We start from the raw sequence: 27,709 nt of genomic DNA, 5'->3' as shown, positions 1-27,709 counted from the left end.
TTAAAAATCAAAACACCATTGTAACTTTTGCAAAACTAAGATTTCTTCATCAAAATGTGTGACTGTATATCTTTCCTTTGTTCCACAGCGGTTACATGAGTATGAACAGTGAGGAAAGTGATTGTACATGAAATGGAAGAATGTGAAAATTGTTGTTAAAATATTTGTTGGCAAAATTACATTTCATTTCTCTTGTCAGTGATATGCCATTCTGTTGATGTCAAATGTCAATAGATACTTGATGTCAGAGGTCAAGAGATACTTGACACTGACTTGAAGAATTGTTGATGAATTTTCATTCAAATGAACTAATGCTGCAGAAATGAAAACATCATGAATACAATGTTCTACCCAAAATAATAGCAATTCTTCAATTCGAGGCATATTAATGTTGGATCATGACCAGAATTAAATACATATTTGTCACTACTCTCCCTCACATTTGCATGGATATTAAAACTCTGAACATGTGCTTTACTTCCATAGAAGGATGAAAGTACGCCTTATCATCATAATCACATATGAACGAGCCGGACACAGGTTTTGTATTTTGTGAAAAGAAACACAAAAGACACCATAGGAAAATCAGTTCTATTTCCGATCTGTGGTGCATTGCCATTGTTTTTGGGTCAGTGCACTTGTGAATAGGTAGGAGTTGGGTTTATAGCTTAATTGAATGGCAGCAGTATTCTATCAAAGGTTTTTGTTGCATTTTAGTATGGGCTACAAGATGGGGAAACGTGGTATTCGATTTATATTTCATGTGTGCATTTCGAGCAATTGTGACGACAAACTTTGCAACCTGAATAGCAAATATTAGACAAGTACAATTTGTATTTAATTCTGCAAAAATAATCCATATGGCCAAACTTATGGGGAACATTTATGTAGAACAAACAGGACAAAAATCTGCAAGGTATTTAGCAATACAGTATGGGTGCACACTTGTTTTTGGATATCAAAAGGGTAACTGACTTCCTGTCACCCCTATTTCCTGTGAATAGATCCACTATCACATATGATAACAATCGGTTTGGACCAAACCATGATAGTGAAAGGGTTATTGCCACCCTTAAATGATGATATATGATATGGCAAGTGTCAAATTTGAAGAGAGATTATTAACTCATCATTTAAATTTCGGGTAGCTACTGGAAATTATATGATTGGTCTTTTTGTCTGTTGTTTGTTAGCAGGTCTGATGAGATGTTTTATCGACTGCAATTTTATCATATTTCAAGATGGAAGATAAACTACTGACTTTCAAGAAATGCAAGATTGACATGTATGGTATTAGTTGTAGCAACTTCATCCCCTGAAGGAAGAAGAGGGATTTTGTGGAAAAAACAACCAGGAATCCAGTTAGGAACTTTAATGTACCTGCGTGAGCAAAATTGAACCATATGTCTTGCATGGTGTACACCAGGTATACATCATCTTGATCTCAGTAAACCCAAAATTTGAAAATTCTTTCAACCTGTCCATTCGGCAGATTACTACAGAATTTTACTCTGTGGCCAAAAATTTACTTGTTCAGTGTACGCCATCTTTGCTTGCCAAGGTCTCTTGTCCAGGCAGCTGGATGCTCCCAGAGCGAACTCGCGTGAGCGGACATTGAGTGTATGCAGTTATTTCCTTCTATGCTCGAGCAAAGCCGGTGTGCAGAAATCTAGAGTCAAAGTTGACCAATCTGTCACTCAACATCCTAGGATCATAAACGTTCATGGCAATTGTTAAAGGAGACTTGATCTACAGGATCAAGTTTGTTCTAGTTTGTAAGATGGTTATGGAGGTGTGATAGCCTTTTTGTTTTCCATTGACATTGTTATCAGGTAAATTAGTTTCCTGGCAAGACAACCTGGTGCCTAACACAGGCCTTTAACCCTTTGAGCGCCAACGTCAATTTTTCTCACCTTTATAAAATATATCACAGTCAATTTTTCTCAGATTTTTGCCAAAATTTTGATAAAAAACTTTAGCCAATAAAAAATGATGTCCATTTGGTCTAAAATTATCAAAACATTTCAGAAAAATTCATAAAAGATTGGTAAAATGTGACAGTCAAATTTTGGTGGGAAAAATTACCGCACTCAAAAGGTGAAACACATTTGTTAGATTTAAATGATGTACAAAAAACGAAAAACATGGTGACATTAGTTATAAAATGCTTTATTTAACTAAGAATATTCATAGTAGAAACCAAACAATAAACAATGCATGTCTGACTTGAATACTTGTATGTTCAAATGTTACACAATTCACAACAACTCCCTTCTTTCAAATAATCAGGTCTATGCAGCAAAGATTATGTGTATGACCTTTGAACTGTTGAACAGCCAATCAGCAAAGGCTTGTTAAAACTGATGTCAACACACTAGGATTGCATTGTGAAAGTGAACAAAACTAGTCACAGTATGTTTTACTGCTTCATGAGGAAAAAAAAAATCACAAAAACTTGGGTAAAAAACTCGCTGAAATAGTTACAGTAAATTTTAACTTCCTACTTGCAACACTTTTGGAGGTAGCCTATAAACTGACTTCACTTTATTTCTAGGTCAATAACAAAAGGCAATAACACTTCAAATGTCAATAAGTGAAAGGTCATGCACACTAAGGCTGGCCACCATCCGTGAGCAACAGGGCTGTTATGAACTCATATCTGACCATGATTAAATATTCACTTCGATATTTCAATCCTTCTTATTTCCTGGTAAATGTTGATGAGAAATGCCATGTTTGTCTACAAGTATTCACATGATGCGATAAACATAACCACTTGAACCATCTGGTTATTGTCATGAAAAATGAGCTTATAAGCATTCTGCGTCACATGTGTAAAGTCTTATTTTCAAATTTAATTAGTTGCCGTGATTTTTATTTGTTTGTTCGTTGCAGCCTCACTTTAATACCTCCAATTTTCAGAAAAACAATAACATGTCAAAACTAATATTAAATGAGAAGTGGGTTGTATGTTACATACAGTTTTCATTACATTGTTATGGAAAATACAGCAATACAAATTGCGGTCTCTGTGAACATTAAAATGCTATCGAAAATAATTTGTTTTAATATACAACTAATTGTGAGTCTCCTAAAATAAAGACCAACCTGTTTTATTTTTATTTCTCTGTTTACTCGGCACTTAAAGCCATGGCTATATGATATGTGTTGCAGAATAGAATTAAAAGACTGTGTTAATCATGAAAACAAAAGCATTTAATTTTTTTACCACTGATGGGGTAATATTGATTTTGCCATACATCCACCTGCAACAATATATCATGAGTCTTATCATCAATGTGTCAATCAAATTGCTACGTTTATTAATTTTTTATACAAATGAGTTGTCTGGATGAATTCTATTGGAATCTAAATTTCCATTAATTACTCCCATAATTTTCTATCTATAGCAGAGCCCTATCAAGATTACAATCTGCATAAAATAACTTTGACAAATATCAATGGCTTTAAATTTTTTTTTGCATAATTCTATCACTTTTTCATACAAAAGTCTATAACCAAATATATCACAGAAAAATAAGAAACGAACAAAAAAGAACATTTCTTAGGTACAAGAAATTGTTTCTGCATTACTGAAGAAAGTAGTGGTTAAATGTAATTGACGGCAGTGCTGTTAATAATTGAGTTTATAGTAATCAGATAAGTCCCTAATCGCAGAAATCGAGGTTTCTCGTTAATCTGTCAATTGGTTAGTTTAAAAGAAATTAAAATCAAATCCATATCTTCACAGAGCATTGAGTGGAAACGGGACAGACCCCTTTTTAAAGTACCTTACCACCAAGAAAGGAAAAAGAAAAAGAATTGAGAAAGGAAAACCAAAAAAGCCAAGTCCCAAGACACCTTGAAATTTCCCTTATTTAAAATGTTAATTAAACATGGAAGCCATCCTTCTCACTTTATGGTTACCGATCATTTCCAGATAAAAATATTTCCAGATGTAAATGATTCTGTTCTCTCTACTGTTGGCACCCTTCACTACCCCTAATACTAAATGGTTACTCCCAACGCCTGATACGCTCGGTTCATTCCACTTGGACTGCAGGGATGTCTTGCATATTTTTCTTGATGATCCAGTTCAGTTGCTACAGATAACTAGTTTTCCTCCCTCAAACCCTAATGGTTCAGTCCTATGTGGAGTATATTCCATTTGAATTTGGGTGTGGCTGTTTAATCTGAATCTTGTTCTTCTGGTGGTCTGTTCTTGTATTTTGCTTGTCTGATGGCAGCCAGTTGTTTTCTGGCCACTTCAAGTTCTTTTTCCTTCATTAGAATAATTTCCTGTGCCTGTATTTCTTGCGCGATACTTCCGACCATGCGTTTACTCAGTTCAACGCCCAGTCTCTCCTCTTCCCACTCTGACGCTTGTTGTGCTGCCCTCACAAGGTTATCTGATGCACGTTTCACTGCATTACCAGCGGCCTGGGACGAAAGAAAACACAAACAGTCACATGAGGTGAAAGGTCATGCATAAATAATGCTACTGAACACTTCTTGTGCACAACCTGAAGGTTACAGTTTTTGCAAACAGACAGACAAAATTCCAGGAAGTTACAAATGTATCCATGAATAGTATGCCTGTAAGATTCTCTTGCACAAAGATTCCATCTTAACAGACATACAGACAGACAGACAAACACCCATTAATTCCAATTTGCACTGTGCCCACATCATGCATGTGCGATAAGATTCCATCTTAACAGACATACAGACAGACAGACAAACACCCATCCAGGTAGTTACCGACAAAATCCCAATTAGTGCTGTGCCAACATAATATTTGTGTAATGAATTACCTTGTTTACAGACGTACAAACAGACAAACACAAATCCAGAGTGCTACCAACCTTGGAATAAGCACTATGCTCAAACGATACTTTGTGCAAAGGTTACATTGTTACAGACAGACAAGCAAAAATCCAGAAATCATTGAGTGATGTGTCTGTGTGATACTTATGCACAAATACTCCATATTTCTGGACATACAGACAGACAGATAAACACACATCCATGAAGTTTTTCAAAACAGTCCGATGACTAATATACCCATACAATGCTTACATACAAGGGTTGCATTGTTCAAAGGCAGACAGACATACAAATACAAGCGCTGAAGCAATTAACATATCTGTAAATAGTGTGCATGTATAAAACTGCACAAAGATTCCATTTTTATGGACACACATACAGACAGACACAAATCCAGGGAGGTAGCAATACAACCATGCTTACCTGTAGCCGTCTCATAGGTTCACTGAAGGTATCAGCTTTGACTTTGCACGCCACCAGCAGCTGAGCTGTGGAACTAGCCACTGCCTTGGCCGATGAAATCAGTCTCTCCTCACTGGCATGTCCTTGCACAGCGGAGTTTGCAGCCTCACAGAGATTATTGGTTGCAACGGCGACTTTACGAGCCTTAAGAGAGGTAGGAAACAAATAAAATATCAAGTTATATGCTAGCAATGTTAAAGCTTTGATCTTGTCACCTGTGCTACTCACAGTTGCAGCAGAAAAGGTGTTTGGGTTTATATTGCATACATAGCACAGTGATAGTATTACCCTGTCTGTATTCTGATCCAAGTTGATGTGCCACTGACTTAGAAAATTGTTGTTGTTGAACGAAAATTTTGCATCCTGCATTGAACCATCACAGAGTTGAAATGTTTTTTCCTTCGTGAAGTCAAGCATTTCATTATTTGGGTGTGAACTGATACTCAGCAAGAATTCATGGCAATGTGACAACCATTTATTTAAACTGTGACTTACAGCAGAGATCAGCCCAAGAGACCACTGCCCGTCGTCGTATGCATTAGCTGGTATAGCACCAATCTGTGAAGGTAAAGTGAAATATTTTTTTAACAAACAGCATTTGGAGATTACAAAAACATTATTTAAGAATTGATTTGAGGTTGGAGACATTTGCTTGAGTCTTGTATCAATCTTTACTGAAATTTTTAAAATTTGAAATGGCACATTACAATTTCTTTCAAAGAAAATACCGTTCCTCTTCACAACAGAAATATACAGCTTTTCGTAAACTAACTGTTCATGTACGGTATTTTCACAAACTGAACAACGTTTATCTTGTCCTGAAGTTGTACTCTTTTCATAAACATCCCTTCATTTAAAATAGCATCACCATAAACAATGGAGTTATTCCATAACGAAATGGATTTAAGGGGTGGTAGATTGATTTCACTCACCTTTCCTTGAGCAACAAGTTCCCTTTGAGCAGCAGATGCAGCCTTGACCAACACGCTAGTTGCAGAGGCAATAGCTTTAGCTGCCTCCAATATTTGTTCCGCAAAGTTAAGGTTCTCATCTGCTTCCTGCAGTGAAAATAGCAAAAAATAACTATGAAAAAATTGTTTTTCATACGAGTGTTTTTCTTATCGGTTATACATGATTTTTGATACATACATGAGTTGTTTCAATCTGTGCCAAATAAAAATTCATTGTGTAAATTCATTTATTTGGGTGGCATATTGCTCTAGTCAGACCAGGACGTACTTATTATTCAGGTGTCAGTTTTATTTCTCACAGCTGTTTGTGTAATCCCTGGTTACGTTCCTGTGCCTTTCTGTGGATTCTGGGATCTCTCTACCTCTTTTTAACAAACATGTTTCATTCTATCACTTTCAAAAATACACTGTATCAGACTGCACACAACTCTCTTCCTCCGTTTGTCTGAGTTTCCAAAGTCGGTGTCCTCTCTCTTTCACCTGTCAGTCGTCCCTTTTGCCTTCTCTTTCTGCCTGTCTCTCTACAGTTTCCTTATATCTCCGTGAGAGTGCATCTGTCTGTCTGAATATCTCTATCTATGTCATTTTGTTAATCTATGAGGGCCTCTTCTCTATCCTCCCCTCTCCCTCTTGATCTTGGTCTGTCCTCTCTCTCTCTCTCTCTCTCTCTCTCTCTCTCTCTCTCTCTATCTCTCTCTCTCTCTCTCTCTCTCTCTCTCTCTCTCTCTCTCTCCATCAAACAAACCCCTCAAATAAATGCATCAATGTTGTTTGTGTCCAGTCTCTGTGGATATATGTCTGATACTGGTTGATTGGTAACATCACCAACCAAATAACAAACATATCACACAGCGACTGACATGCATCTTTCAGATCAAAAAAAAAACCAAAACAAAACTCAACAAAGCCATCCATGACCAAACATTGAAGACTACTCCACACAAACGCCTCAAGCTTGTTGTAACTTCACTTAAAAATGCTTTTTTGTACACAAAAACTGCTTTGATCTGTGTGTGCTTGAATTTGTTCCAACCATTTAAAGTTGCAAGATACTTGTGATGTGTGCAAGCTCTCCTGTTTTACAATGGAACCAACATTTTCTTATAAACTATATGTTGAAAACAAGCTGCTACATACAAGTAAACAAGCAGAAGTTTGTTTGCTATGAACACAACATGCAAAAGACGATGACTTGGAAATTACCTTTTCTACTTTGGATTGTACCTTGAAGTCATGAACACTTTTTACATATGAACACTTTCCCACTTGTACCCTTAGCCCTGAGTAGGATTCATACACTGTCCCTTTGTTTTCAACTACTCCGAGGACTATACTACTATTAATTGGGGAGGGGCAAATCGGTAGTGGAGGTGCGACTTACTCTGAATTTCGTTTGTTCTCTTGGTCTGAGCTGCTGCAGTTTCCTGGCTGCAGCTTCAATTGACGATGCAGCTGATAAAAGTTCATTTTCAGCGATGACATTAGGATCTTCAGGATCCACCCAATCAGAGCCTAGGATTCGACAGATGAATGCAAATATATGTAAATTATATGCAGGAATGATACTTGTCATTTTTTTTGGCATTAACCTGTCAAAGTGCGTAAAAAAGAATTCAGAAATGCCTACAAAAGTGAAATTTTTTCTAGTTTTTCCTTAATATTTTTCAAAGTTGTTTCAAAATGCTCCTACCTTTCAGAGCCTCTGCACACTGTACTAGTTCTCCAACAGCTGTTGCTACCCTCTTTGAGTAGACCACAAGGTTCTGTTTAGACTCTAGTGTTGGTTTCTGAACGGTCTGTAAGGCAAACAGAAATGTTGATGTATGTGCCGTTTGAACTGTCCATCAACCGTCCCTCCACAGGAGGGACAATTATCCACAATCAATACTACATGCTCCTAATATTTGATAAATATTTATTAGATGATGTTTCCTTTGTAGTTTTTTCACATGAATCATTTTATTTTTCGATCAAGCTCCAAAACAATCTAGACCGGAACCCTGACCCCCCTCACCGACCTACACATAAAACAGATTTAAAACCAACACAGTAAGTAAGGTGTCCTGGGAATATATATCAACAAATTCATGATGAGAGGGTTGAAATTTTCATAGAAAACAGCATGACTGTATCGAAAATTGGTCTAGAGAGTTAACCAAGTTAACTTACCGCTTGAACATGTTCAAGGAGATCCTTGTAAGCATACGCACACTCTTTACCAACAAGCAGTGTACGGTCATGTACTTCTGGATGCTCTGCACCAGCTGCTGCACTCTGGGATATGCAATATACACATCATGTAAGATAATATCACATTGTCATGTGATATTGGAATAAATTAACATTTACAAGCCACTGATCATTGAAGGTAGAATGCGCCTTGGGGATGGATATCTGAATTCTAAAACATTTACATTACTTCTTTGATCTACCATTTGTGGGGGCTCATCTTAGAGCTCTTGGAATAAGAAAGGCTTTTGAAAATCGAAATACTTTTTCCCATATAGTAACACCAGGATGGAGGCCATTTGGAATTTCAAATATCGGTAGCTCACAATTTTTCACTTTCTAAAATTACATGCACATCTTCTTAAAAGAGAGTACAAGTCAAAAATGTTTAATCAATTTTAATTCTCCAAATTGTTTTCTACAATTTGACCCTGTCCTGCAAAGATACAATTCTAGCAAATTCCTTGTCCTAGTCTCCCTATTCGTGTAATAAAAAACAGCTTAAATTTTGGTCAGTAATGCAGCCATTGGAGCACAATAAGCCAAAAATTTTGTCTAACAAGTACAAATAAATGGATATCTGGAGTTATACTACAAAACACTGCATTCTGAAATCCTGATTCCGATTCAAGTCCATTATCTCCATCAGTGATATATTCGTAGTGTTCATATCAAAACAATGAATGGTTTGAATAAATTTGACATTAACCTTTACAACGATAATAAGCTCGGCAATGGCTTTACGTCCCATGTTGGCTGTTGCTATGACATCGTCTTGACGACCTGAGTTACCCGCAGCAACAGCTTTGGCTGTTGCCAAGGTAACTGGTTTTGTAGCTCTGATGAGTTCTTCAGCTGTGGCTGTTCTGCCTGGCACTTCAGGCGAGTCGAAGGCCTATAAAAGTGAGGAAATTCCATTTTTGAAATTGCTGTGCCGCGTATTCTTGATCTAAATTTTGGCATTCTCTTTTCTCATCTGACAATACAAGTCGTGTAATTATGCCATTATGCAAATATAAAATAAATATTCAACAAATGGTAGGAAACTTCCACTGATCTTTGTTTCCTACATCTGCCAGTACCGTACAGGTCAAATGGCTATTACAGCTGGTATTGGCAAACACTGTCTTAAATATTTATCATAAGTCAAACATCTTCAATTTCTCCAACAACAACAAATCTCGTGATTCAGACATAGTGAGCACGCATAAATACAAGTTATCTGACACTTCCTTATGAATTTTCAAAAGTGGATGCTTTTTACGTGAACATTGTTACTCTACTACAATAACTTCAATACAATAGACATACTGAGAAAACTTCATGAAGTTGTAAACTAGCTGTTGCAAAATGATTTCAAAATCATCGATATCCTACCCTAGCATCTTGCCCAATAACCTCAATGGTGGATTCCAGAGCACGTGTTCCCCTGGCAGCCTCATCCTCCACTGTCTTAACAGTTTTCAGCAGAGATGTCACATTAGTCACCATCACCTAGGAAGGTAAGCAAATGATGGAGCAAAATGTGAAGTTTGTATCTACGATATTCAAACATAAAATGGCCATGGCTTAAACCCTATGCTAGGGAAGTCTTGAAAGCTTGAATGATATATCTCTAACAGTCAAAGAAGCAATGGATTGGCATACACAAATCTGTTGAAAATGGATAGTTTTAGGGGCTCCCTCTACAGGTAAAAGTCTCTTGTGGTTATAGGTACAAAAGCTCTGCATTTTGATGGGTTTTTTGCACCAAAATACCATCCAATTTTACTACAACATCCTCTCAATTTCCCCATTGAGTCATTTTACGTGTAAATGGTTTATTGTAGAGGGCACTATTTGACGAGGTGCAACTCCGAAGAGCAATTTTAGACTAAGTGTAACTCTAGAGGGCGCTAATTGACTACATGACTACCTTGGCAGAGTTTTTCAATCTAATCATTGCAGGGTCGTTAACAGCTTTTCCAGCTGCCATCTTGGTAGTTGTGATGAGTTCTCCAAGTGCAGAGGCTACGTCCTTGACAGCGTTAATCAACAGCACCTGTTAGTATCATAAAATAAAACCGGGAAAAACTTCCTGATGATTCAAATGATGACTGGTTAGAAGAAGGACTAGAATGGTTGTGCTTTTCAGAATAATTACCCAAAATGCAATGGCAATATTATGCTAATATGGGATCTAAAATGAGTCACCATTGCATTCTGGGAAATTGCTCCGCATATGCGTGCTACAAGCATAGCTTTTTTTGGATGCTATCAGCAGTTAAATTCTCATAGGCAATTACATGTGCTTTTGTTTGCAATGTTTTGAAAACTTTTCTCAGATGCTAATGAAGAAATGATCTCCTGATTTTACAAGCAGCCTCACAATACCTTGTCATGTGATGTTTTTCAAGCCAATCATAGAATAGAAAAGTCATTTGCACTGAATGGTGCCATAAAGCATTATGCAAATTTTGTGTGCACACAAAATAAATTTCAGTGATTTGATTTGATTAGCATTTTGCTAATTAAATAGTTTTTTAAACCACTTAAATCACAACTTTGAGTTTTGTAGTGTACAAACGTGTGAACTTTGAGGGGCACAGGAGGGGCCACACACCATGATATATGAAATGATATAGGGGGAAGTAGGCTACACCCCATGCATCACACATCATGCAGTATGTCTCTGAAATGACATATCTTTTCTTCAACTTGTACCTCATTCCATTATTGATGACAACATTGTAGTTCTCGCACATCCTTCATGTTCCCGTGTGACCATCACAAACTTACCTTAGAATGTCATCAACATTAAACAGAAGTTTCATAGATTTCTTACAAAGCATGTAAGGTGGCATGTGTTCTTTTTGTTATCAAAGGCACATATACGTTCACAGCAAATCACAAAATCATCAGGTTGGACTCCCACCTACTTGAAATATGAGGGCCAATCTCAAAATAGAGGGGAGTTACATGTAGTCTTTCTCATGAGGAAGAGGAATGCTTTACAAGAATCTTAAATGCAAGATAAAAAGTTCCCCTTGGTAGTGATATAAATATACTGAAATGCACAGCTCAATTTGTTGTGTTTGTACTTTTCCACACTGATGATCAGATACACTGACACTACTGACAATGCTTTTTGCAAATGTGATATATTTGATTTGATAAAGTTCCTATCAGAAATAGTAACATTTGATGCTCACACCCCAATTTCTCTGTTCAAACGTCCACCCATACTAATGAAAACAATAGGGACATATCAAAGTGTGGTGCTGAAAATGTAAGTGATTACTTCACTGCAGCTGCATAGTAACTATCATAAAATGTGTAGTATTATCCAAAGTGTTGCCATATCTTGGCATAACGTGCAAGTTCGTAAATACATGAACATACCCCACTGATGGCTCATTAGCATGTGCATTGCACACTGACACACTCATTAAACAATCTGCATAAATCAACACCACTACATCACATTTCAAGCACTTCATGTCTAAAAATATTCATGAATATAAGGAGTTCTTATTGTATTAGCATACTTAATCAGTATTCATGAAGATACTTTGCATAAATTAGTACCACTAAGTTGTGCTTCTTGCATTATATGTACTCTCAACAGTAGTACAGCTGTTAGAAAACCAATTGCACTGTATCATGGTACAGCGTGCACTCACCTGGGCTTCTGGGCCTTCCCCACCGAGGCTGGCAGCTCCCAGCTTGACGACGTCTGCAAGTCTAGTTATGGTACAGACAGCAGACTGCGCTGCAGCGGCCAGTTGTTCTTGGCTAGATGCAGCTCCTGATACCAAGGTCTTGGTGTCTTCAACCAGTGCCTTAGCTGTCTTCAAGATGTGCTCTCTGAAATGAAAATTGCCAAGACGTATGTATTATGCACGTGAGCTCATATTGGTTGCAAGCAAACTATTTTCCATGGTGTGGTTGTGCTTATTTACCTGGATTTTGGGGTTGTGGATAAACATACAAATCACAGAGAATGAACTGAGGAATTCTGTAAAGTTCTGATTATTTGATCTTGTTAAATATTAACAGTGAACAGTCATTTCAGAATAGACATGAAAATTTGATATAAAATAATCATGCTGTTGAGAGCATTTTTGGTGTAAATATCAGCAACAAAATAATAGAGGTCAAGGGTCATGTCTAACCTGTGGTCAGCAAAGGTTTCGCCATCGGTCTCACTGTGAAGAGTTCCAGCAGTGGCAAACATGATTGTGGTGTCCAAGTCACCGATGATACCAGACACTGTGCTGGCTGCGTTGATGCAGGCTTGAGTGCCACGGGATCCTGACTGCAGAGCTGCTAAAACGTAGGACGCCTGAAAAGTAAAAAAAAATTCATAAAGTTTTCTCTAGAAAGTGTCTTGAAGCACAGCAATTTACATGTGGAATTAAAACATTGCAATTTCATGTACCTTTAAACACAAACATAACAGAAACCATTATCTCCAAATTTCTTTGATGATTAGCGCCCTCAGTGTCAAGAATGTATAAATATAATGTTTTTACAGAAAAGCATATCTTCTGTACAGCACAGCACCCTCACATTTATTGCAATCTGCAACACATTGATATTTTTCATTGCTGATGAGATAGGTCGATATTTTTCAAACTTCATGACTCATCATCTCCAAATATGCATACTGGAACTATAATACTTTCATCAGCATGTGATGCTTGCATAAACACCTGAAAAACCACCCAGGATGAGAACTTACCTTTTCAGAGACCACACGAGCGTTGTCAACGAGTTCCTTTTTGGCCATGGAATCTGTTGGATTTCCCTGTACGACACCACCAAGTCTGACGAGGTCAATGCAGGATTTACCTAGATCTTGTACAGACACCTTGATACGGTCAGACACCTGCCAAGAAAATTATATGTGTCAGGATAACAACTTTCTTAAATCAGAGATTTTCAACTTTGATCTGTGTAAATCTTTTTCTGAACACTTTAGTCGTCAGTATACAGCTTACGCTGCAGCACACTATGACATCTGCAGGCTGACAACTGTGCAGATATAATGGAGTGTAGGATTTTGCACAATCTTGCCTTTGTTTATGATTTTGCTTCTCATAGCACCATTTCAACATAGCCACTTGTTCAACATCGTATTTTTGACATCATTTGTTTTATAAATGTGTTGGCTAACAATACAACTGTTCAAACCACATGTTAATCACATGATAACAGCATGATTATCACATGTTGTCCACATGAAATCCGCATAATGACAGCATGATAACTACATGCTATCCACATACATCCACATGATAATGACATGAAAATCACATGCTGTCCACATGAAATCAACATGATAACAGCATGATAATCACATGTTGTAAAATGAAATCCACATGATTTACCTCATCACTGTTGCTGGTAGCCATAGCACCACGTGCATTGCCAGCTAGCTCATTGTAGTCATGAGCAATGGTGTTTCCAAGAGTGCCGAGTTCACCAACATTGGTGTTAGCTTTTGTCACATAATCCTGCGTTGTTACGACGATAGCCCGGGAGCTCTTCACCATCTTTGTCTGGTAGTCAACAAAGCCATCAAGTTCATCTTCAGCTGGATCATCAGTCTGACAGAAATGAACACATGAAAGGTTATTAAGTAATCATGGCTCTTCACATAGAACCTATCATAGGAACACACAAACTTTTCTGTGTTTGTTAACATGTTAACAAACATATTTTCTTTTTGTTTTGTTGTTCCACTTTCAATTTAATCACACGGCTTACATTGGCACGATAGAAAAAAATTGTTGTGGTTCACAAATATTGTTCAATCATCTTTACTAGCTACATAGTTGTAGTTGCACAGTGTTTAGTTCAAACAAGAAACACTGGCTGATCATGTACTGTCCATGTGCTTCACATGTGTGGTAACCTTTACATATATCACCATCTTTTTAAGCACACTCACTGTGCATGCCCTTATCATGTGCCTATCACATATTGTGCATGTCCTGATCATTAACGTATCACATACTGGGCAAACCCTGTTTATGTGGCTATCACATATTGTGCAAGCCCTGATCATGAGCCTATCACATACTGTGCAAGCCCTGATCATGAGCCTACCAAATACTTTGCATGCCTTGATCATGCATCTATCACATGTCCACTCACCCTAGACAAGGCCCTGCTGATAGAGTCCACCATTCCAGTGACGATACCAAACTCACTGGCACACTCTTCCAATGTCTTGTTGAGATCATCTACAGCTTCCTTCATTCCATCGGCAGCTTCATCAATGGCTGAATGCGTGTGAGTATTCTGTGTGTACAGGTATCAGTAACTTTTGTCATATTCACAGGCACAACTACATTTTGCTTCAAATTTTAGAAGTACGTCAACATCTTCTTGGGGAAAGGAGGTGATTTTTTCCCTTGCTAACTGTACACAGCATGAGACAATGGGACTTCTCTTTTTTTATTCACCTTTATTGTATCTGTGTGAATGATTGAATGTTCAACAAACATGAACTTTTGGAACATGTTAGGTAAAATAATGGGTAATTTGTTTCGCTAGTTCCAAATTTTGCATGGTGATCCCGATTTTTATTGTTGATTTGGTAAGAGAATGGTTGAAAGTTTCATTCAGGAAAGATTGAGGAAAAGTTTCAGCCTTTCACTTTCTGAGTCACATACGAACTTAAAGGGAACAGTCTTGTAAATGTACCTACTTGCATAGAACACAGCTACATTTTACATTTTTATCATGTCCAACAACTTTCTTCTTTCAAAACGACATACCTTTGGATTTCCACCACCCTCTTTAGCTGCGTACATCAACTGCAAGGCTGACTCTGCAACCGTCTTGGTCAAGTCCAGGATGTTAGATTGCTGTTGTGAATTCATGGTCTTTGAGGCGACTCCAATGGCAGCATTAGCCAATGGCAGGAAGTAGTTTGCCATGCTGGCCACCTAGGTGAGTGAAATAAAGTCAATGGTAACAAAGCGGTTTACAATCTATGGCTGCCTAACATAAGATGTGCATACCAAACAATAGCTATTAACACCTTTGTATAAATGATTACCATTGTGTCCTGTATCGAACCAACATCTGATACACAATCAGAATCATACAATTATGCCCAACTTTGCAGTTAGAGAATTTTTTCAATGCACATATAATGGACCGCTCCAATATACAGTATCGATGTAGTCATTACCTGGTGTCCAAGTTGTTCTGGGTGACCCTTTGCTGCCTGTGCAACTTTATCCACAGTTTCTCCAATCATTCCGGCACTGTTTGCCATCTGTTCTTGGAAGCCTTGTACGTTACTTTCCTGCCTTGGAACCAAATGTTGACTGACGGCAGCGAGCGATGCCTGATCCAAATCTTTGATCACACTATTGATGGTGTCAATGGCATCATCACATTCCTTCTGTCCAGGAGCTTTGTCTCTGCAAATAACAGAAAATATGAAATAGTTAATAATCTAGATTTTTAGCCATAAGGTAAATGCACCCTGGGACAGATATTTAGACTTTCAAATTCTCTTCTGATCTACCACCTGAGGGGCTCATTTCAGAATAGAAAAGGAAACTTTCAGTGTCTTAGTTTTTCTGAAATTGAAAATTTTTTCCACCCCATAGAATGAACATAGGGATCGTGACCATTGTTAATTTCAAATATTGGTAAATGTTAAATACTCACCGTCTTAGTTTTTCTAAAATTGAAAATTTTTTCCACCCCATAGAATGAACATAGGGATCGTGACCATTGTTAATTTCAAATATTGGTAAATGTTGAGTACTTTGTTTCTGTAGTACCAAACTTTGCACGGTAACCCCTGAATTTTATTCTTGATTTTGTAAGAGAATGGTTGAAACTTTCATTGAGGAAAGTTTGAGCAAAATGTTAAGTCTTTCACTTTTGAGATGCCTGTTACCGTAATACAATCTTACTCTTAAAGATTCAATCATCTGATTTGGAACAATTACATTTTTGTATTTCATTGCTGCGCGAATGCCAAGTTCAACAGAAATCACTAAATGTACGTGTCATGCATGAGGTGCATGATCACTGCCTGATGAATGCCTGATTTATGCTAATGAGCACATGATCAGCACATGTTCACGGTATGATCAGCTGATGTCTCCAGAGTGATACGCACATGCTCTGTGCATGTATTTTGGGCTACTCTGTACCTCATCACAATCAAAATTACGACTTACTTTTATAGTAACTGTACCGAGATACATGTTCTCTACATGACACTTTTGGATCTATATCAAGTCATGAAATGACTCCAACATGACCAGATAACTAACCTTATAGCCGACACCAGTCTCTTGATGGAATCAGACACATTCTTGGAGTGACTGGCCAGCAGCTGCCATGTTGACGGCTCTTTAGGATTGGAGATCAGGGGCTTGGCGGTTTGCAACAAGGCTGATGAACTTTCAATAACTGCTTTACCAGCAACGATGATAGGTTCCTGGGCTTTCTTGGCCTGCATTTGAAAGAATGAAAATGGTTGTCAAGTGAACAGAATGGTGGACAATGCTGAAAACATGAGATCCCTCCTATTAGTGTAGAGACTCATCATTTCATGTGGAGGCCATTTTAGGAGTCGCCCTCCAACTTCCCTCAATGTGAATCTGACAACATGACTGAAAACAACAGGGTTGTAGTAAAATGTGGCAGCAAATGATAAGATAAGACAGTGTCGATCCAAGAAATGGACCTGTTCACCCCAATTCCCTGTACATGTAAACGGGTCCACACTCACCACTGATAACAATAGGTTTGGGCTAAACCATGGTAGTGAAAAGGTTAGGTATAACTATGTTGCTTTCATTTAACTTTCAAACAGACACCCACTAGTTGGCTTTTTTCATGAGTTGTGAACAGTTTTACATATAGAGGGCACAGATTTCAACTCAACTATATGAAACTTTCAAATCATTAGAACTCAATGCTTCACGTGAACTTGATGCATGAAGAGGTGCTTTTGAAGTTTGAGTTGTATACTGTGAATGACTGCTGATACTCTCAAATGATTTAAATCACAGTTGTAAGATTTCAAAACAGAAGTATTCAATAAAAGTGATGAGGTTGTAAGACTTACCTGAACACTGATTTTGGCCGGGATGCTGGCAAACTCAGGGGAGGAAGCGAATGTACAAAGGTTATCAACGGCCTCTAGCAATGGTCTGGTAGCAGCAGCACATTTCTGACGGTTCTCATCACTGAAATTACCATCCAATGCCTGGTGATAAAAGACAGACAAAATACAGAATTTGAATTTCTGCTAAACTGTAAATTACATATTATATGTTCAATGAAATTGTCATAGCTTACCGTGATGGACATGTATATGTAGCATTTCCACAAGACAGCACAATGCAAATACTATTCGAATACAGTACTACACTACAGAAAGGCTTTGTAAAATCTACAACATCAGGTTTGCCCTGGGTAAGGAAGCAGTCTATCCTTGCACTACGCATATTTGAAGCTATATATTGTAACAGTTGTGTTTATAATGCACCAGGACAAATAAACTTTTAACAGGCGGTTTTATCATCAGCAATAATAGCCCCAGAAAACATAATTATTTGTCTCAAATTTGTTTTTTTATACTGCTGTAAACAAATGAATGCATACTGTTTTGCCACAAGTCTTTTTTATAAATGACATCACATTAATTTCAGTCTAAACCTTGACAAGTACAGAGTCAAGTATAAACAAAAGTCACAACAGAACTGAAATGACAGGGTACTTATGAATATACATGAGAAGGAGGTGCTACCTATCACGAGCAGAGCTGGTATTGGTTTAACTTAATCATATGACTGTCTAACACAGTTGTTAATATTCATGAGGGGGAGGGGCTTACCTTGATGCTTTTGACCAGATTTGCTGTGCTGTTGGCAACATCCTTGGCAGACTGAACAAAATGTTTCTTGGCGACTGGGTTGCTGGTCTTGGAGGAGGCGATTCTGCAGGCGTTACACAGGGCTGAGGTGTGCTTGGCAACGACGGTGGCAGCAGACAATACCTGGTACGAATATATTATGACATCACAGAAATAATCAGATCACTGCATGCTTCAAAATTTGCATAACCAATCATGAGATAAGTGTCAAGAGTCAATCATCAGAAATAGTGATTTAAACATAACAAGTTGTAAAATTTGACACATAATTTGCATTTGCTGTTATGAAAGACACACAATAGGTTAAAGAGGCATTTGCAGTATTGAAAGTTCATTAACATGGATTGTAAGGTCTTTTTCCGATTTTCAAAACATTATGCCGGATGAGAGGCATGACAGTAACAAATGATGCGATTCAAAGGAATTCAAAGTAGATCATTTGTTTCTATGCTGATTGGCCAAGTTGAGGTAATATGAATGCCAATGAGATAAACCAGCCAATCAGAAAATTTGAACCTTTTCACTTTTTCCTGGTTACCTTTTGGGACTTGGTGACTGGTAAGAGTAGAGATGGCACAATGGCTCATGAGGTGTATCGGCCAATCAGAGTGATTGTACTATCTTACCTGTTGTTGGTTACTGTTTGGATTGAGTAAGTTCTGACAGGCCAACTGAATGGCTTGGTTGGCTCTGGCAAACTGGGACTGGTCCACCAATCCTGGTTTGCCTGCAACACTTGATGGATCAGAAATACCAACCAAATACGCACTCTGAAAAAAAGTAGAAAACACGGTGAATGAAAAGATCCAGTTTTGTCTGGCATTTTCAACTCATAACTTTTGTTGCTGCTATCCAGGTTTAACCCTCATTCTATTAGGCCTGTTGCTTACCCCTCTGCAAAGTCAGTAAAAAATCCGCATTGACCTAAAACCAATACATATTTTCACACACCTGGCGCAGTATATTATAGCAGTTTACGTCAAAGGAAAGTTTGGTTTTTTTAAGAGTCTCTACGTTTTTTGGGCCTCCAAAATGTTCAGTGTCATCCCTGACAATTCTGGTTTGCCTGAAACACTTGATGGATCATGACTTTGCTAGCATATGGGACACGTTATGCCTGACTGGTTTTAACCCGCTTGACCTGATGGTGACATATGAACTTGGCAGGATGAAGGTCAAGCCTCGACAAAAATGATTATACCGTAACAAAATATTTGGTTTGTCCTTTCAGTAGCCACGCTTGGTGTGAAGATAGAAGAGGAACAACAATGAAATTTACTTTGTATAAATTGACCTTTTTGGTGCTGTAATTTTTCCTACTAAAATTGTTGTGTAATATTTTACCGATTTTTATGATTTTTCCTAATTTTTTTTGATAATTTTGGACCAAATGGACATCATTTTTCATTGGCCAAAGTCTTTGACCAAAATCTTGGATAAAATACAAAAAAAATTGACAAGGTTACATTTTATGAACAACAAAAATTGACTTTGGCACTAAAACGGTTAATGTGGGAAATTTCGGGTATGTGACAGAGATGTGACCTACCTGGGCTGCGGCTTCTGTGAGACCGCAAACAGCATCACCAGCACTGTCAACGCTGGCACCAAACTTATCAACTTCACCATTCTTAGCATGCTCTGTCATTCCAGCCATACTCTCACCTAGAACCTGTGAAAAACAGTGAAAAAACAGATGGAAACATGAACATTTTATTAAAAAAAACATGATGCCTTCATATACTAGTAAATATGATCCAATGAAAGTGTCTTCACTGATGAAAGACAGAGCTCAATGCATTCAAGCAGAGTGATTCAGAAGCTCAATTATTGTCAAATATTCATATTCATAATTACGAACTTTGATAAAGAAAAAATCATTCATGAGACAATTTCATGTGTACGAAAAATCAAAAATATTTATCTGACCTTTGACATATGATAATATCAATATTCATGTCTGACCTTTGACTTATCCATGACATTGTCCAGGCAATCAAAGTAACTCCAGTCATTGACAGGTTCTGTTGTGTTGTCCAGCATTGGCTTGACAGTTTGAATGTTTCTCAGGGCATTGTCTATCTCCTTCTGACCAGGTGCACTCTTGGTACATGTGTTAATTAGCTGATTGATACTCTCAGTCACAGCCCTGAGACAGGAGAACAGACAATGAGAGTAATATACATTGCAATGGATAGCCCCACTCAGAGCCAAACTTTTGGTACAATCCTATATTTTGCAAAATAATAATTAATTGGATTTGTACATTGGGCAATAGGGGTGAAAAACTTCACGTTGGTTCTGAAGATTTCTATAGGAAGGATTAAATGTATAATAACAGAATTTTACATCTGAAAATGGATAGGCAGCCGGGGGTATCTGGTTTATACTGATCTAAAATTCCTGCTGATAGAACACAAATTTCACCGTACATAATGCAGCCACTTCAAAAAGCGAACTCAAATCAATGAAAAAACCGCTAGCACACATCAAAAGTCCCATAAACCAAAAGAAATTCACACATCATGATTAAAATCACTTTTGACCAATCAAATCGTGTCAACCTATTGAAGCCCCTCAACTCATAATAAACTCATGCAGTACAAATTAAACAGCCTCCTTAACTTACCTGGCAGCAGCAGCCAAGTTGTTCTTCACATTGGGAGCATTAGGGTCAGCAGAGAGAGACTTGACAGCCAGCAACAGTTTACTAGATGACATTGAGATCGTCTTCAAACTTCCAACCATCTGTGTCTGCCCTTCAGTGCTCTAAAATCATCAATAATTGCGTTTATCATCAGAATTGCTTAGACATCTACTCTAAACTGAACTTTATTCATCTTTAAAGGACAAGCAACTATCTGCAGACTACTTAAGTTGATGAAGATATGTGTAGATTTTAAGAAATCTGAAAGTAGCAATTTCATATTTAATGTATAAGTCTTGACACCCCTCTATACCAAGTAAAAGTGGTTCATGCCAGTTGGAGTAAAGGAACATTTTTGAGGACGAGTTCAATCGAAAATTTCTAAGATAAATACCTGAGTAGCTCCTGCCATTTGAATACCAGCATCGAGCAGATGGGTAAAATTACTGGTGAACTGTCCGGCAGTGTGTGCTAGGTGTTCATGGGTCCCTCTGGAGGCCGCTATCAATTCACTGGCGGAGACGTTCAGCCCAGCGGCTGCTGTGTTCAGCTGGCCCTGCACTTCTTGGTAGCTGTGCTTTGTGTCAGGGAACTGTGTTCAATGAGATTGCAAATAATGGGGTTAAAACGAGGGTGTGAAGAGATGGCACAATTGTATATGAGACTTCAAAACATACACCGGGCATGTAGTTGAGATAATTTTGGTATATTTTGCATAACTCAAACTTTGTATCATTGTAAGTGATTATCAAAAATGTATCAATGTTGCTAGCTTGGATAGAGGACTATCAGAAGTACAGGTATTAGGTTTGAGTTGGAACATCGTGAGCACAGTAAGTATATTTTAAGAAATACTTTGATAGGTCAAATGTATGTATGTGTTGAATTTTGGAATTCTACGGTGTTATACTTTGATGGGATTTTACTGATAGTCCTGGTACATTTTGGATAAAATATGTAGATTACAGCATATACTAAGATTTGCAATGGCTAAATGCATATTTTGTAAATGCTAGAGTTGAATGTATAATCTTTCCACTTTATGATACATGTGGTTTGACAAGACAAATTCATTTCTTATAATATCAATTATGTTTTTGTCTTTTCAGCTGATTCACAGTTCCTATATTTCTCATTTTTGAGACTATTTGATACAAAATGTTGAAAAATGTTCATATTTCTTCTCCCGAACAACCAATGCTGATATTTGTAAATCACTTCAAATATCCTTAAAGACTGCCAACTCCTTCTTGGCATAAAGCCAAGTTTATTATCATGCTACTGTGATGCAAATGAGAATGCAAATGTATGCACCCAAGTTCCTTTCCCTTGCCCTTGTTCATCAACTTCATCTGGAGTCCGATAAGTGAGCATTTCATTAGAAGCAAAAGGCAAGCAAAAACATGCAGTGTGATATTCAAAGGCAGAAAATAAGTCAGAAAATGTTATGCAGCTAGAATGATATGCACGTAATACAGTCTTTCTACCCTTTTAGACTACATTTCTTTGCTATTTCATGCAGGTTTTACACTCTTCTCAAGTCAATCCCTACTTTGGAAATTCATCCTTCTTTCAAAAGTCCATTCCTGTTTCACTATAAACTCCTTATCTTCTTTACAACAAGAGGTCAACAGGAAATTCTGGTGATTTGTTCACCTTTGACCTTCTGACCTTATTGAAAGAATCTCTTTGCATTGCATTTGGACCTGGCAAACAGTTTGTAAATCTAAGCAACTGTATTAAGTGCATGCACTGCATATGCTAATGAAACTAACTCATGAATATTCATAAGCATGCGAATGAAACAGCAGCAAAAGCGGTTAAATTATTTGGACAAATCAAATCATGCAGTATTTGATTTCATGGAAACAATAGGAATGAATCTGTTCTGATGGTTGCATGGCAAATAAAGTACTAAGTCCTTATTGGCTAAGTTCATATCATGGAGTTTATATGAGCCAATCAGATAATGCCTTTCACCAAACTGCAGTACCTAAAAGCAGCTAAAAGTGGTAAGACTTTTCCTGAATGGCTGATGACTCATCTAACCAGTGGATGACTATGAACATATAATTTGTAAAATTCAGTGTCATTTTTTGCATTGGTATATCAAGAATGATTTGGTTAAATGTATCAAATATGTAAAGTGAAGTCCAAATGATTTTTTTCATTTTTTTAAAAGTTAAACACATGCAACGAATTGCTGAATAAAATGCTGAAGCACACATGCAAGCAAAGCAAATCTCAAAATGAGATTAGTAAAACAACAAACACTGACCAATGTGTGAACTTTCAAGATTTTAGATAATCATGTAGAAATAGTTATATTTCCATTCCTTTGATATTTCTTTACAAAACACTATATATGGATTTCAAAGACTAATTTTGTAGAATAAATAAAAAATAAAATATGCTTTTCTGATACAATGAAAATATCTATGCCTGGCAAAGATACTTCTTGACAGAACTATTTCCAGATAATGATTATCTAAAACCAGTCAAGTGTTTCACCTCATTTTAAAGATTTCAGAAAGCAATGTTGTATGAAGAATGTCTCATAATGGCCGGTATGTTTATTGTTAATTGAGGAACACAAACCTTTGGTTTCTTTGTAATATGCAAGCGTAAATTAAAATGCTAAATGAAATTTGAAAAAATGTATGTTGTTAAGATTGCAGAGTTAACGCAGAGCATTTGAATAAAAAGCTGCCTTGTGTGGACACAGAAAAATAGAAACATTTTGTGTGACTTTTTTCAGACATACACAGCAAACAAAACAAAAAGACAACAAACAGCAAGTTTTTTCAAAATCTGCAGCAAAAAATGATTGAGTTAAAGTTTAGTATAACACCCTGGAACACTCAAAATTTTTCTTATACCCATACTTTGCGAGTTTGCTTCTTGTGTTGAGTCACTTCACAGATTACAGAGTAAAAGAAGTTACAGTAGCCATTTTGAATGAATTTCAAAAATCCACATATTGTGGGCAATTTGTTTCTAACAATTGCATAAATTTTAGGCAATTTGTTTTTTCAAATATTGGGTGGATAATTTGCTTCAAATATTGGATGACTTTTAGGTAATTTGTCTTTCAAAAATTGGGTATGTACTTTGTTTCTCAAATACTGGATAATTTTGGGGTAATTTGTTTTTCATCATGGGTAAATTTTAGGTGATTTGTTTTCAAAAATGTTATTTAATATTAGATCATTTGTTTCTCTAATCAAAAAAATGAATAGTGACCCCCTGGTATTTATTGCTGGATATCAAAGAAAACGGTTGAAAGGAAAGATTGAGCAAAAGTTGACTTTCTGTATTGAGGCACATGTTACATTAAGGTTGCATATACTTGAAGCTGGGTCAAGAGCTTGCTTTCAGTTGAAATGGTTACTGAGAAAAATATTTTTTGTGCAGGCTGAAGAGGACAGCAGCGTTGTGTTGTTTTGAGTTTCAGAAACCATTCCTGTTGTACAACAGGTTCTGCTGATTATACATACATGCGGTTGAAAAGTGTTGTAGTGTGGGTACGATCCATGCATCTGTCCGTCGGGTCTATCTCGAGGTTTGGAGGGCAAAGTGTGGGAATATTCACTTTTGTGAAGGACTTCGTTAACCGTCTGATTGGCACATGCAGGATGCCAATAAGGGAAAAAATGAAAATAAAAACAAGAAAAAATACACAACAAAATTTACTGTTACAGTGCAACTGACATGAAATTAAAAAAAGTGGTAAAAAGGTAATAAGTTGAAGTTTAATTCAGAAAATATGTCAGAGAATTCAGAGTACACATGCAATGGAAAACGACATACAAAAATCAAATTTTCTGCAAAATGTAAAAGTACAGATGACATGTCTGCCATATCGACATTCATTCGTTTTGAAATTTTTAGCATTATTGTTCCAAAAAAATGTGACAATATTCATTTCAAGGTACACTTTTTCAAGTTTCTCTCAAATATATGAATATGAAACTGAATTTCTGACAAGATGAGTCTAAAATGACCTTTTGCCCAATTTCATACATTTTTAACACCACTGTCCACATAAGATTTGTACGAACATTTTAATTCGGCATGAAGATGACATCATGCAGTGGTTGCTAACATTACATTGTGCAACATGTTAGATAATCTTTAAAATACTTCAGAAACAAATATTAACATTCATGAACGTGAGTATCTATAATTGTAACACATGCAGTACTCTGAGAAATAAAACCTTCATGCATGGAAACAATATCAAATTATTGATAACAACACTCATAATTAGATGATATTTCTTTGTGTTAGTTGGGAGTAGCAATATTGAGGTGATCCTGTACCGCAAGTTTGGATTGGTCGATCAATAAAGAGGCCCCTTAGTTTGCTTCAAATTAGTCCCTAGTGCATACAGCGCACAATGAATCCTTAGTTCAAGTTATGATCAGATAGAGACTTTTCCATCACATTAAACATTTGTATATTAACAGAATAATATACCAGTAGGCTATAGATTCTCAATCAATGCCTGTTTATATCCAAGATTTCAGACAGTAAATATCAGTAAACAATTTATAGAACTGTCAATAGACACATCAAATTAAGCTCAACTTCATCTATGAGCTATCAATATTGAATTAATCATTTTTTGGTTATGGCAATGAACTATTCCATTGTCTAAACAGGGGTCACACATCAGAAATGAAGGGCAAGAATGAAGTGACAGTGTAAACGTTATCGACCACAGTGCATGCAGTTCACTGAGTCTCCAGTTGGTACTATTTCATCAAGACCATCAAACATAAAGTCCACTGCACCTTAATCTTCTTCTGACGTGTATTGAACACTCAACTTATCCCTTTCACACCCATCTTTCTTTATAGAGGTCTAACATTTCAGTAGAAGACAACATGGTTGCGACAATATTTGGTATTAGAAATGGTTAAACTTTATAGATGAAAGTTTACATTCTGAACTTTAATTGATCTTCTGTTTGAGTTTGAGCACTGCTTTCCCAGTGTCAAGCCTGTTCATTGTGTTTTCACAAAGTCATTTACAGAAGAGGGGCAAAGCAAATATATCATTATTACTTTGGAAAAAGCAAACAAAATTACATGCCTACAACTTGATTTGAACCAAACACTTTTTTAGAATAGGTCTGGACAAGCAAACTCATAGGGGCGAGAGGGTAGTGGTAGGAAAAACATTGTTATGGTCATGGTTATGACGGACTTAATACCCATAGTTACAACAATTTTATCAAGAGCATCAAATTTGTGGTACTCATTCAAACTTTACTCAATCAAAGGAGGTAATTTGACATAACCAAATCAATACAATTTTCTTTTACAACTATCACTTTGAGTGACATAGCTTACCTTTCCAGTGAGCAACACTTTGCTTGCTTCGCTGACAGTCTTGAGGGCATTGTCCACATCTCGCTGTCCTGGTAGACAGTTGACAGTGTTGTTAAGGGCATTGGAAACTGCCTTGGCCACCTGTATGTACACCATAGAGAGGACTTGTAAAGATTTGACATGAATTAACAACAGTTATGGGCCTCATTGCATTTAATATACTAAAACACTGACTGTGTCTGGAGTACCTTCCTGCTGTGGATCACCAGCAATGTTACTTCTGAACAGCCGGAGTTGGCATAATCCTACTGTGTCCAGTGAAAACTCTGATCCACCTGCTCATACTGTGTAAGATATTTGCACAGAATTTTTTAAACTCACTTTCTAATACTTATAAATCAATTGAGGATCAGTGGGTTTACAGAGAGCCCTGCAACTCAAGGATATGGCGCCTTTGTCATATTATAGGGAGATTATGAACTACTGGAACAGTAGTCTCTTGCTTTTGAGTGAATATTATTCCATGAGCAAATTTGCTTCCAATCTAATCGTACATAAAACATCCTCCTTCATTGGAAACAGGAAAAGTAATCACTACTTTATAGTGGAAAATACTGTTTTGAGGCTTTGTAAAATCTCACCTGTGCCAGTCTCTGTTGATTATCAGGGTCATTAGGATTGTTGAGGGCTCTCTTCACTTCCTCCATCAGCAACTCAGACTTGTCCATTACACCTCGAGCGGAGTCAATCAATGCCTGGCTGACCTTGGCATCTTGAGAGGTCGCAGCGACCCCTCTCACGGCTTTGGTAAGAGATGTCAGTGCCTGGGCGGTGTCTCGCGCGGCAATGCCAGTGTAGTTTTCATTGCCCTGTGCTGCTGCTGTAAGTAGTTGGGCCATGGAAGATCCGACAGTCTTGGATGTAGCACCGAGTTCTAAGGCACTTCCGTCAAGCTACACAAGGAAATGAAACGTGTGTGAACTTAGAGTATTAGAGTAGAATGTGCATTGGGGAACTTTTTGAGACTCAAATTTTTTTATTTCATTCATTTTATCGTATTTTAATGTTATTCATTTATTTTCATTTTAGATGAGACTATAAATAAAGTTTTGATGAGTTTCACAAGATTACACTGAATCACATATGTTCTGATATTTTTTGAATTGCAAACAGAATGAAGATTTGAAATACAGCATACTGCTATTGACGGATTTTAAACACGCATTCAGATTAAAACTTAGTGTCCTGCTATATGATGACAGGCATAAAATGATAAAATTTACACCTAAAAAAATCTCACAATTCGTCATCTCACAAACATATAACACATTTCATC

The 27,709-nt window shown here is 37.1% G+C and overlaps 1 protein-coding gene across 7 annotated transcripts in view; it reads right to left on the bottom strand.

Annotated features, from left to right (window-relative positions):
• Positions 1–2,153: 2,153 nt before the first annotated feature.
• LOC139124895 (talin-1-like) overlaps positions 2,154–27,709 on the bottom strand; it is a 162,942-nt gene continuing 137,386 nt past the window's right edge. For 2 of the 7 annotated variants that reach the window (XM_070690997.1, XM_070690998.1), the window contains 29 exons: positions 27,015–27,326; positions 26,395–26,514; positions 24,535–24,654; positions 23,636–23,674; positions 21,432–21,629; positions 21,020–21,159; positions 20,356–20,539; positions 19,940–20,062; positions 19,017–19,160; positions 18,352–18,513; positions 17,581–17,721; positions 16,781–16,962; positions 15,676–15,910; positions 15,257–15,427; positions 14,631–14,777; positions 13,862–14,080; positions 13,213–13,359; positions 12,644–12,813; positions 12,152–12,335; positions 10,405–10,530; positions 9,867–9,983; positions 9,199–9,384; positions 8,430–8,534; positions 7,951–8,056; positions 7,642–7,772; positions 6,222–6,347; positions 5,785–5,847; positions 5,251–5,433; positions 2,154–4,440 (listed from right to left, as the gene is read on the bottom strand). In XM_070690997.1, the coding sequence (XP_070547098.1) occupies positions 4,189–4,440; positions 5,251–5,433; positions 5,785–5,847; positions 6,222–6,347; positions 7,642–7,772; positions 7,951–8,056; positions 8,430–8,534; positions 9,199–9,384; positions 9,867–9,983; positions 10,405–10,530; positions 12,152–12,335; positions 12,644–12,813; positions 13,213–13,359; positions 13,862–14,080; positions 14,631–14,777; positions 15,257–15,427; positions 15,676–15,910; positions 16,781–16,962; positions 17,581–17,721; positions 18,352–18,513; positions 19,017–19,160; positions 19,940–20,062; positions 20,356–20,539; positions 21,020–21,159; positions 21,432–21,629; positions 23,636–23,674; positions 24,535–24,654; positions 26,395–26,514; positions 27,015–27,326 (4,533 nt within the window). In that variant the 3' untranslated portion in view covers positions 2,154–4,188. The remainder of the gene's footprint in view (positions 4,441–5,250; positions 5,434–5,784; positions 5,848–6,221; positions 6,348–7,641; positions 7,773–7,950; positions 8,057–8,429; positions 8,535–9,198; positions 9,385–9,866; positions 9,984–10,404; positions 10,531–12,151; positions 12,336–12,643; positions 12,814–13,212; positions 13,360–13,861; positions 14,081–14,630; positions 14,778–15,256; positions 15,428–15,675; positions 15,911–16,780; positions 16,963–17,580; positions 17,722–18,351; positions 18,514–19,016; positions 19,161–19,939; positions 20,063–20,355; positions 20,540–21,019; positions 21,160–21,431; positions 21,630–23,635; positions 23,675–24,534; positions 24,655–26,394; positions 26,515–27,014; positions 27,327–27,709) is intronic. The other 5 variants (XM_070690999.1, XM_070691000.1, XM_070691002.1 and 2 more) reach the window with 3 other exon arrangements.

Source organism: Ptychodera flava (genome assembly GCF_041260155.1).
Source record: "Ptychodera flava strain L36383 chromosome 23 unlocalized genomic scaffold, AS_Pfla_20210202 Scaffold_24__1_contigs__length_23054250_pilon, whole genome shotgun sequence".
In the NCBI taxonomy this organism is placed as follows: Eukaryota; Metazoa; Hemichordata; class Enteropneusta; family Ptychoderidae; genus Ptychodera; species Ptychodera flava.
The sequence above is the reverse complement of the archived record's forward strand: the minus strand, read 5'-3'. Positions and strand labels throughout refer to the sequence as shown.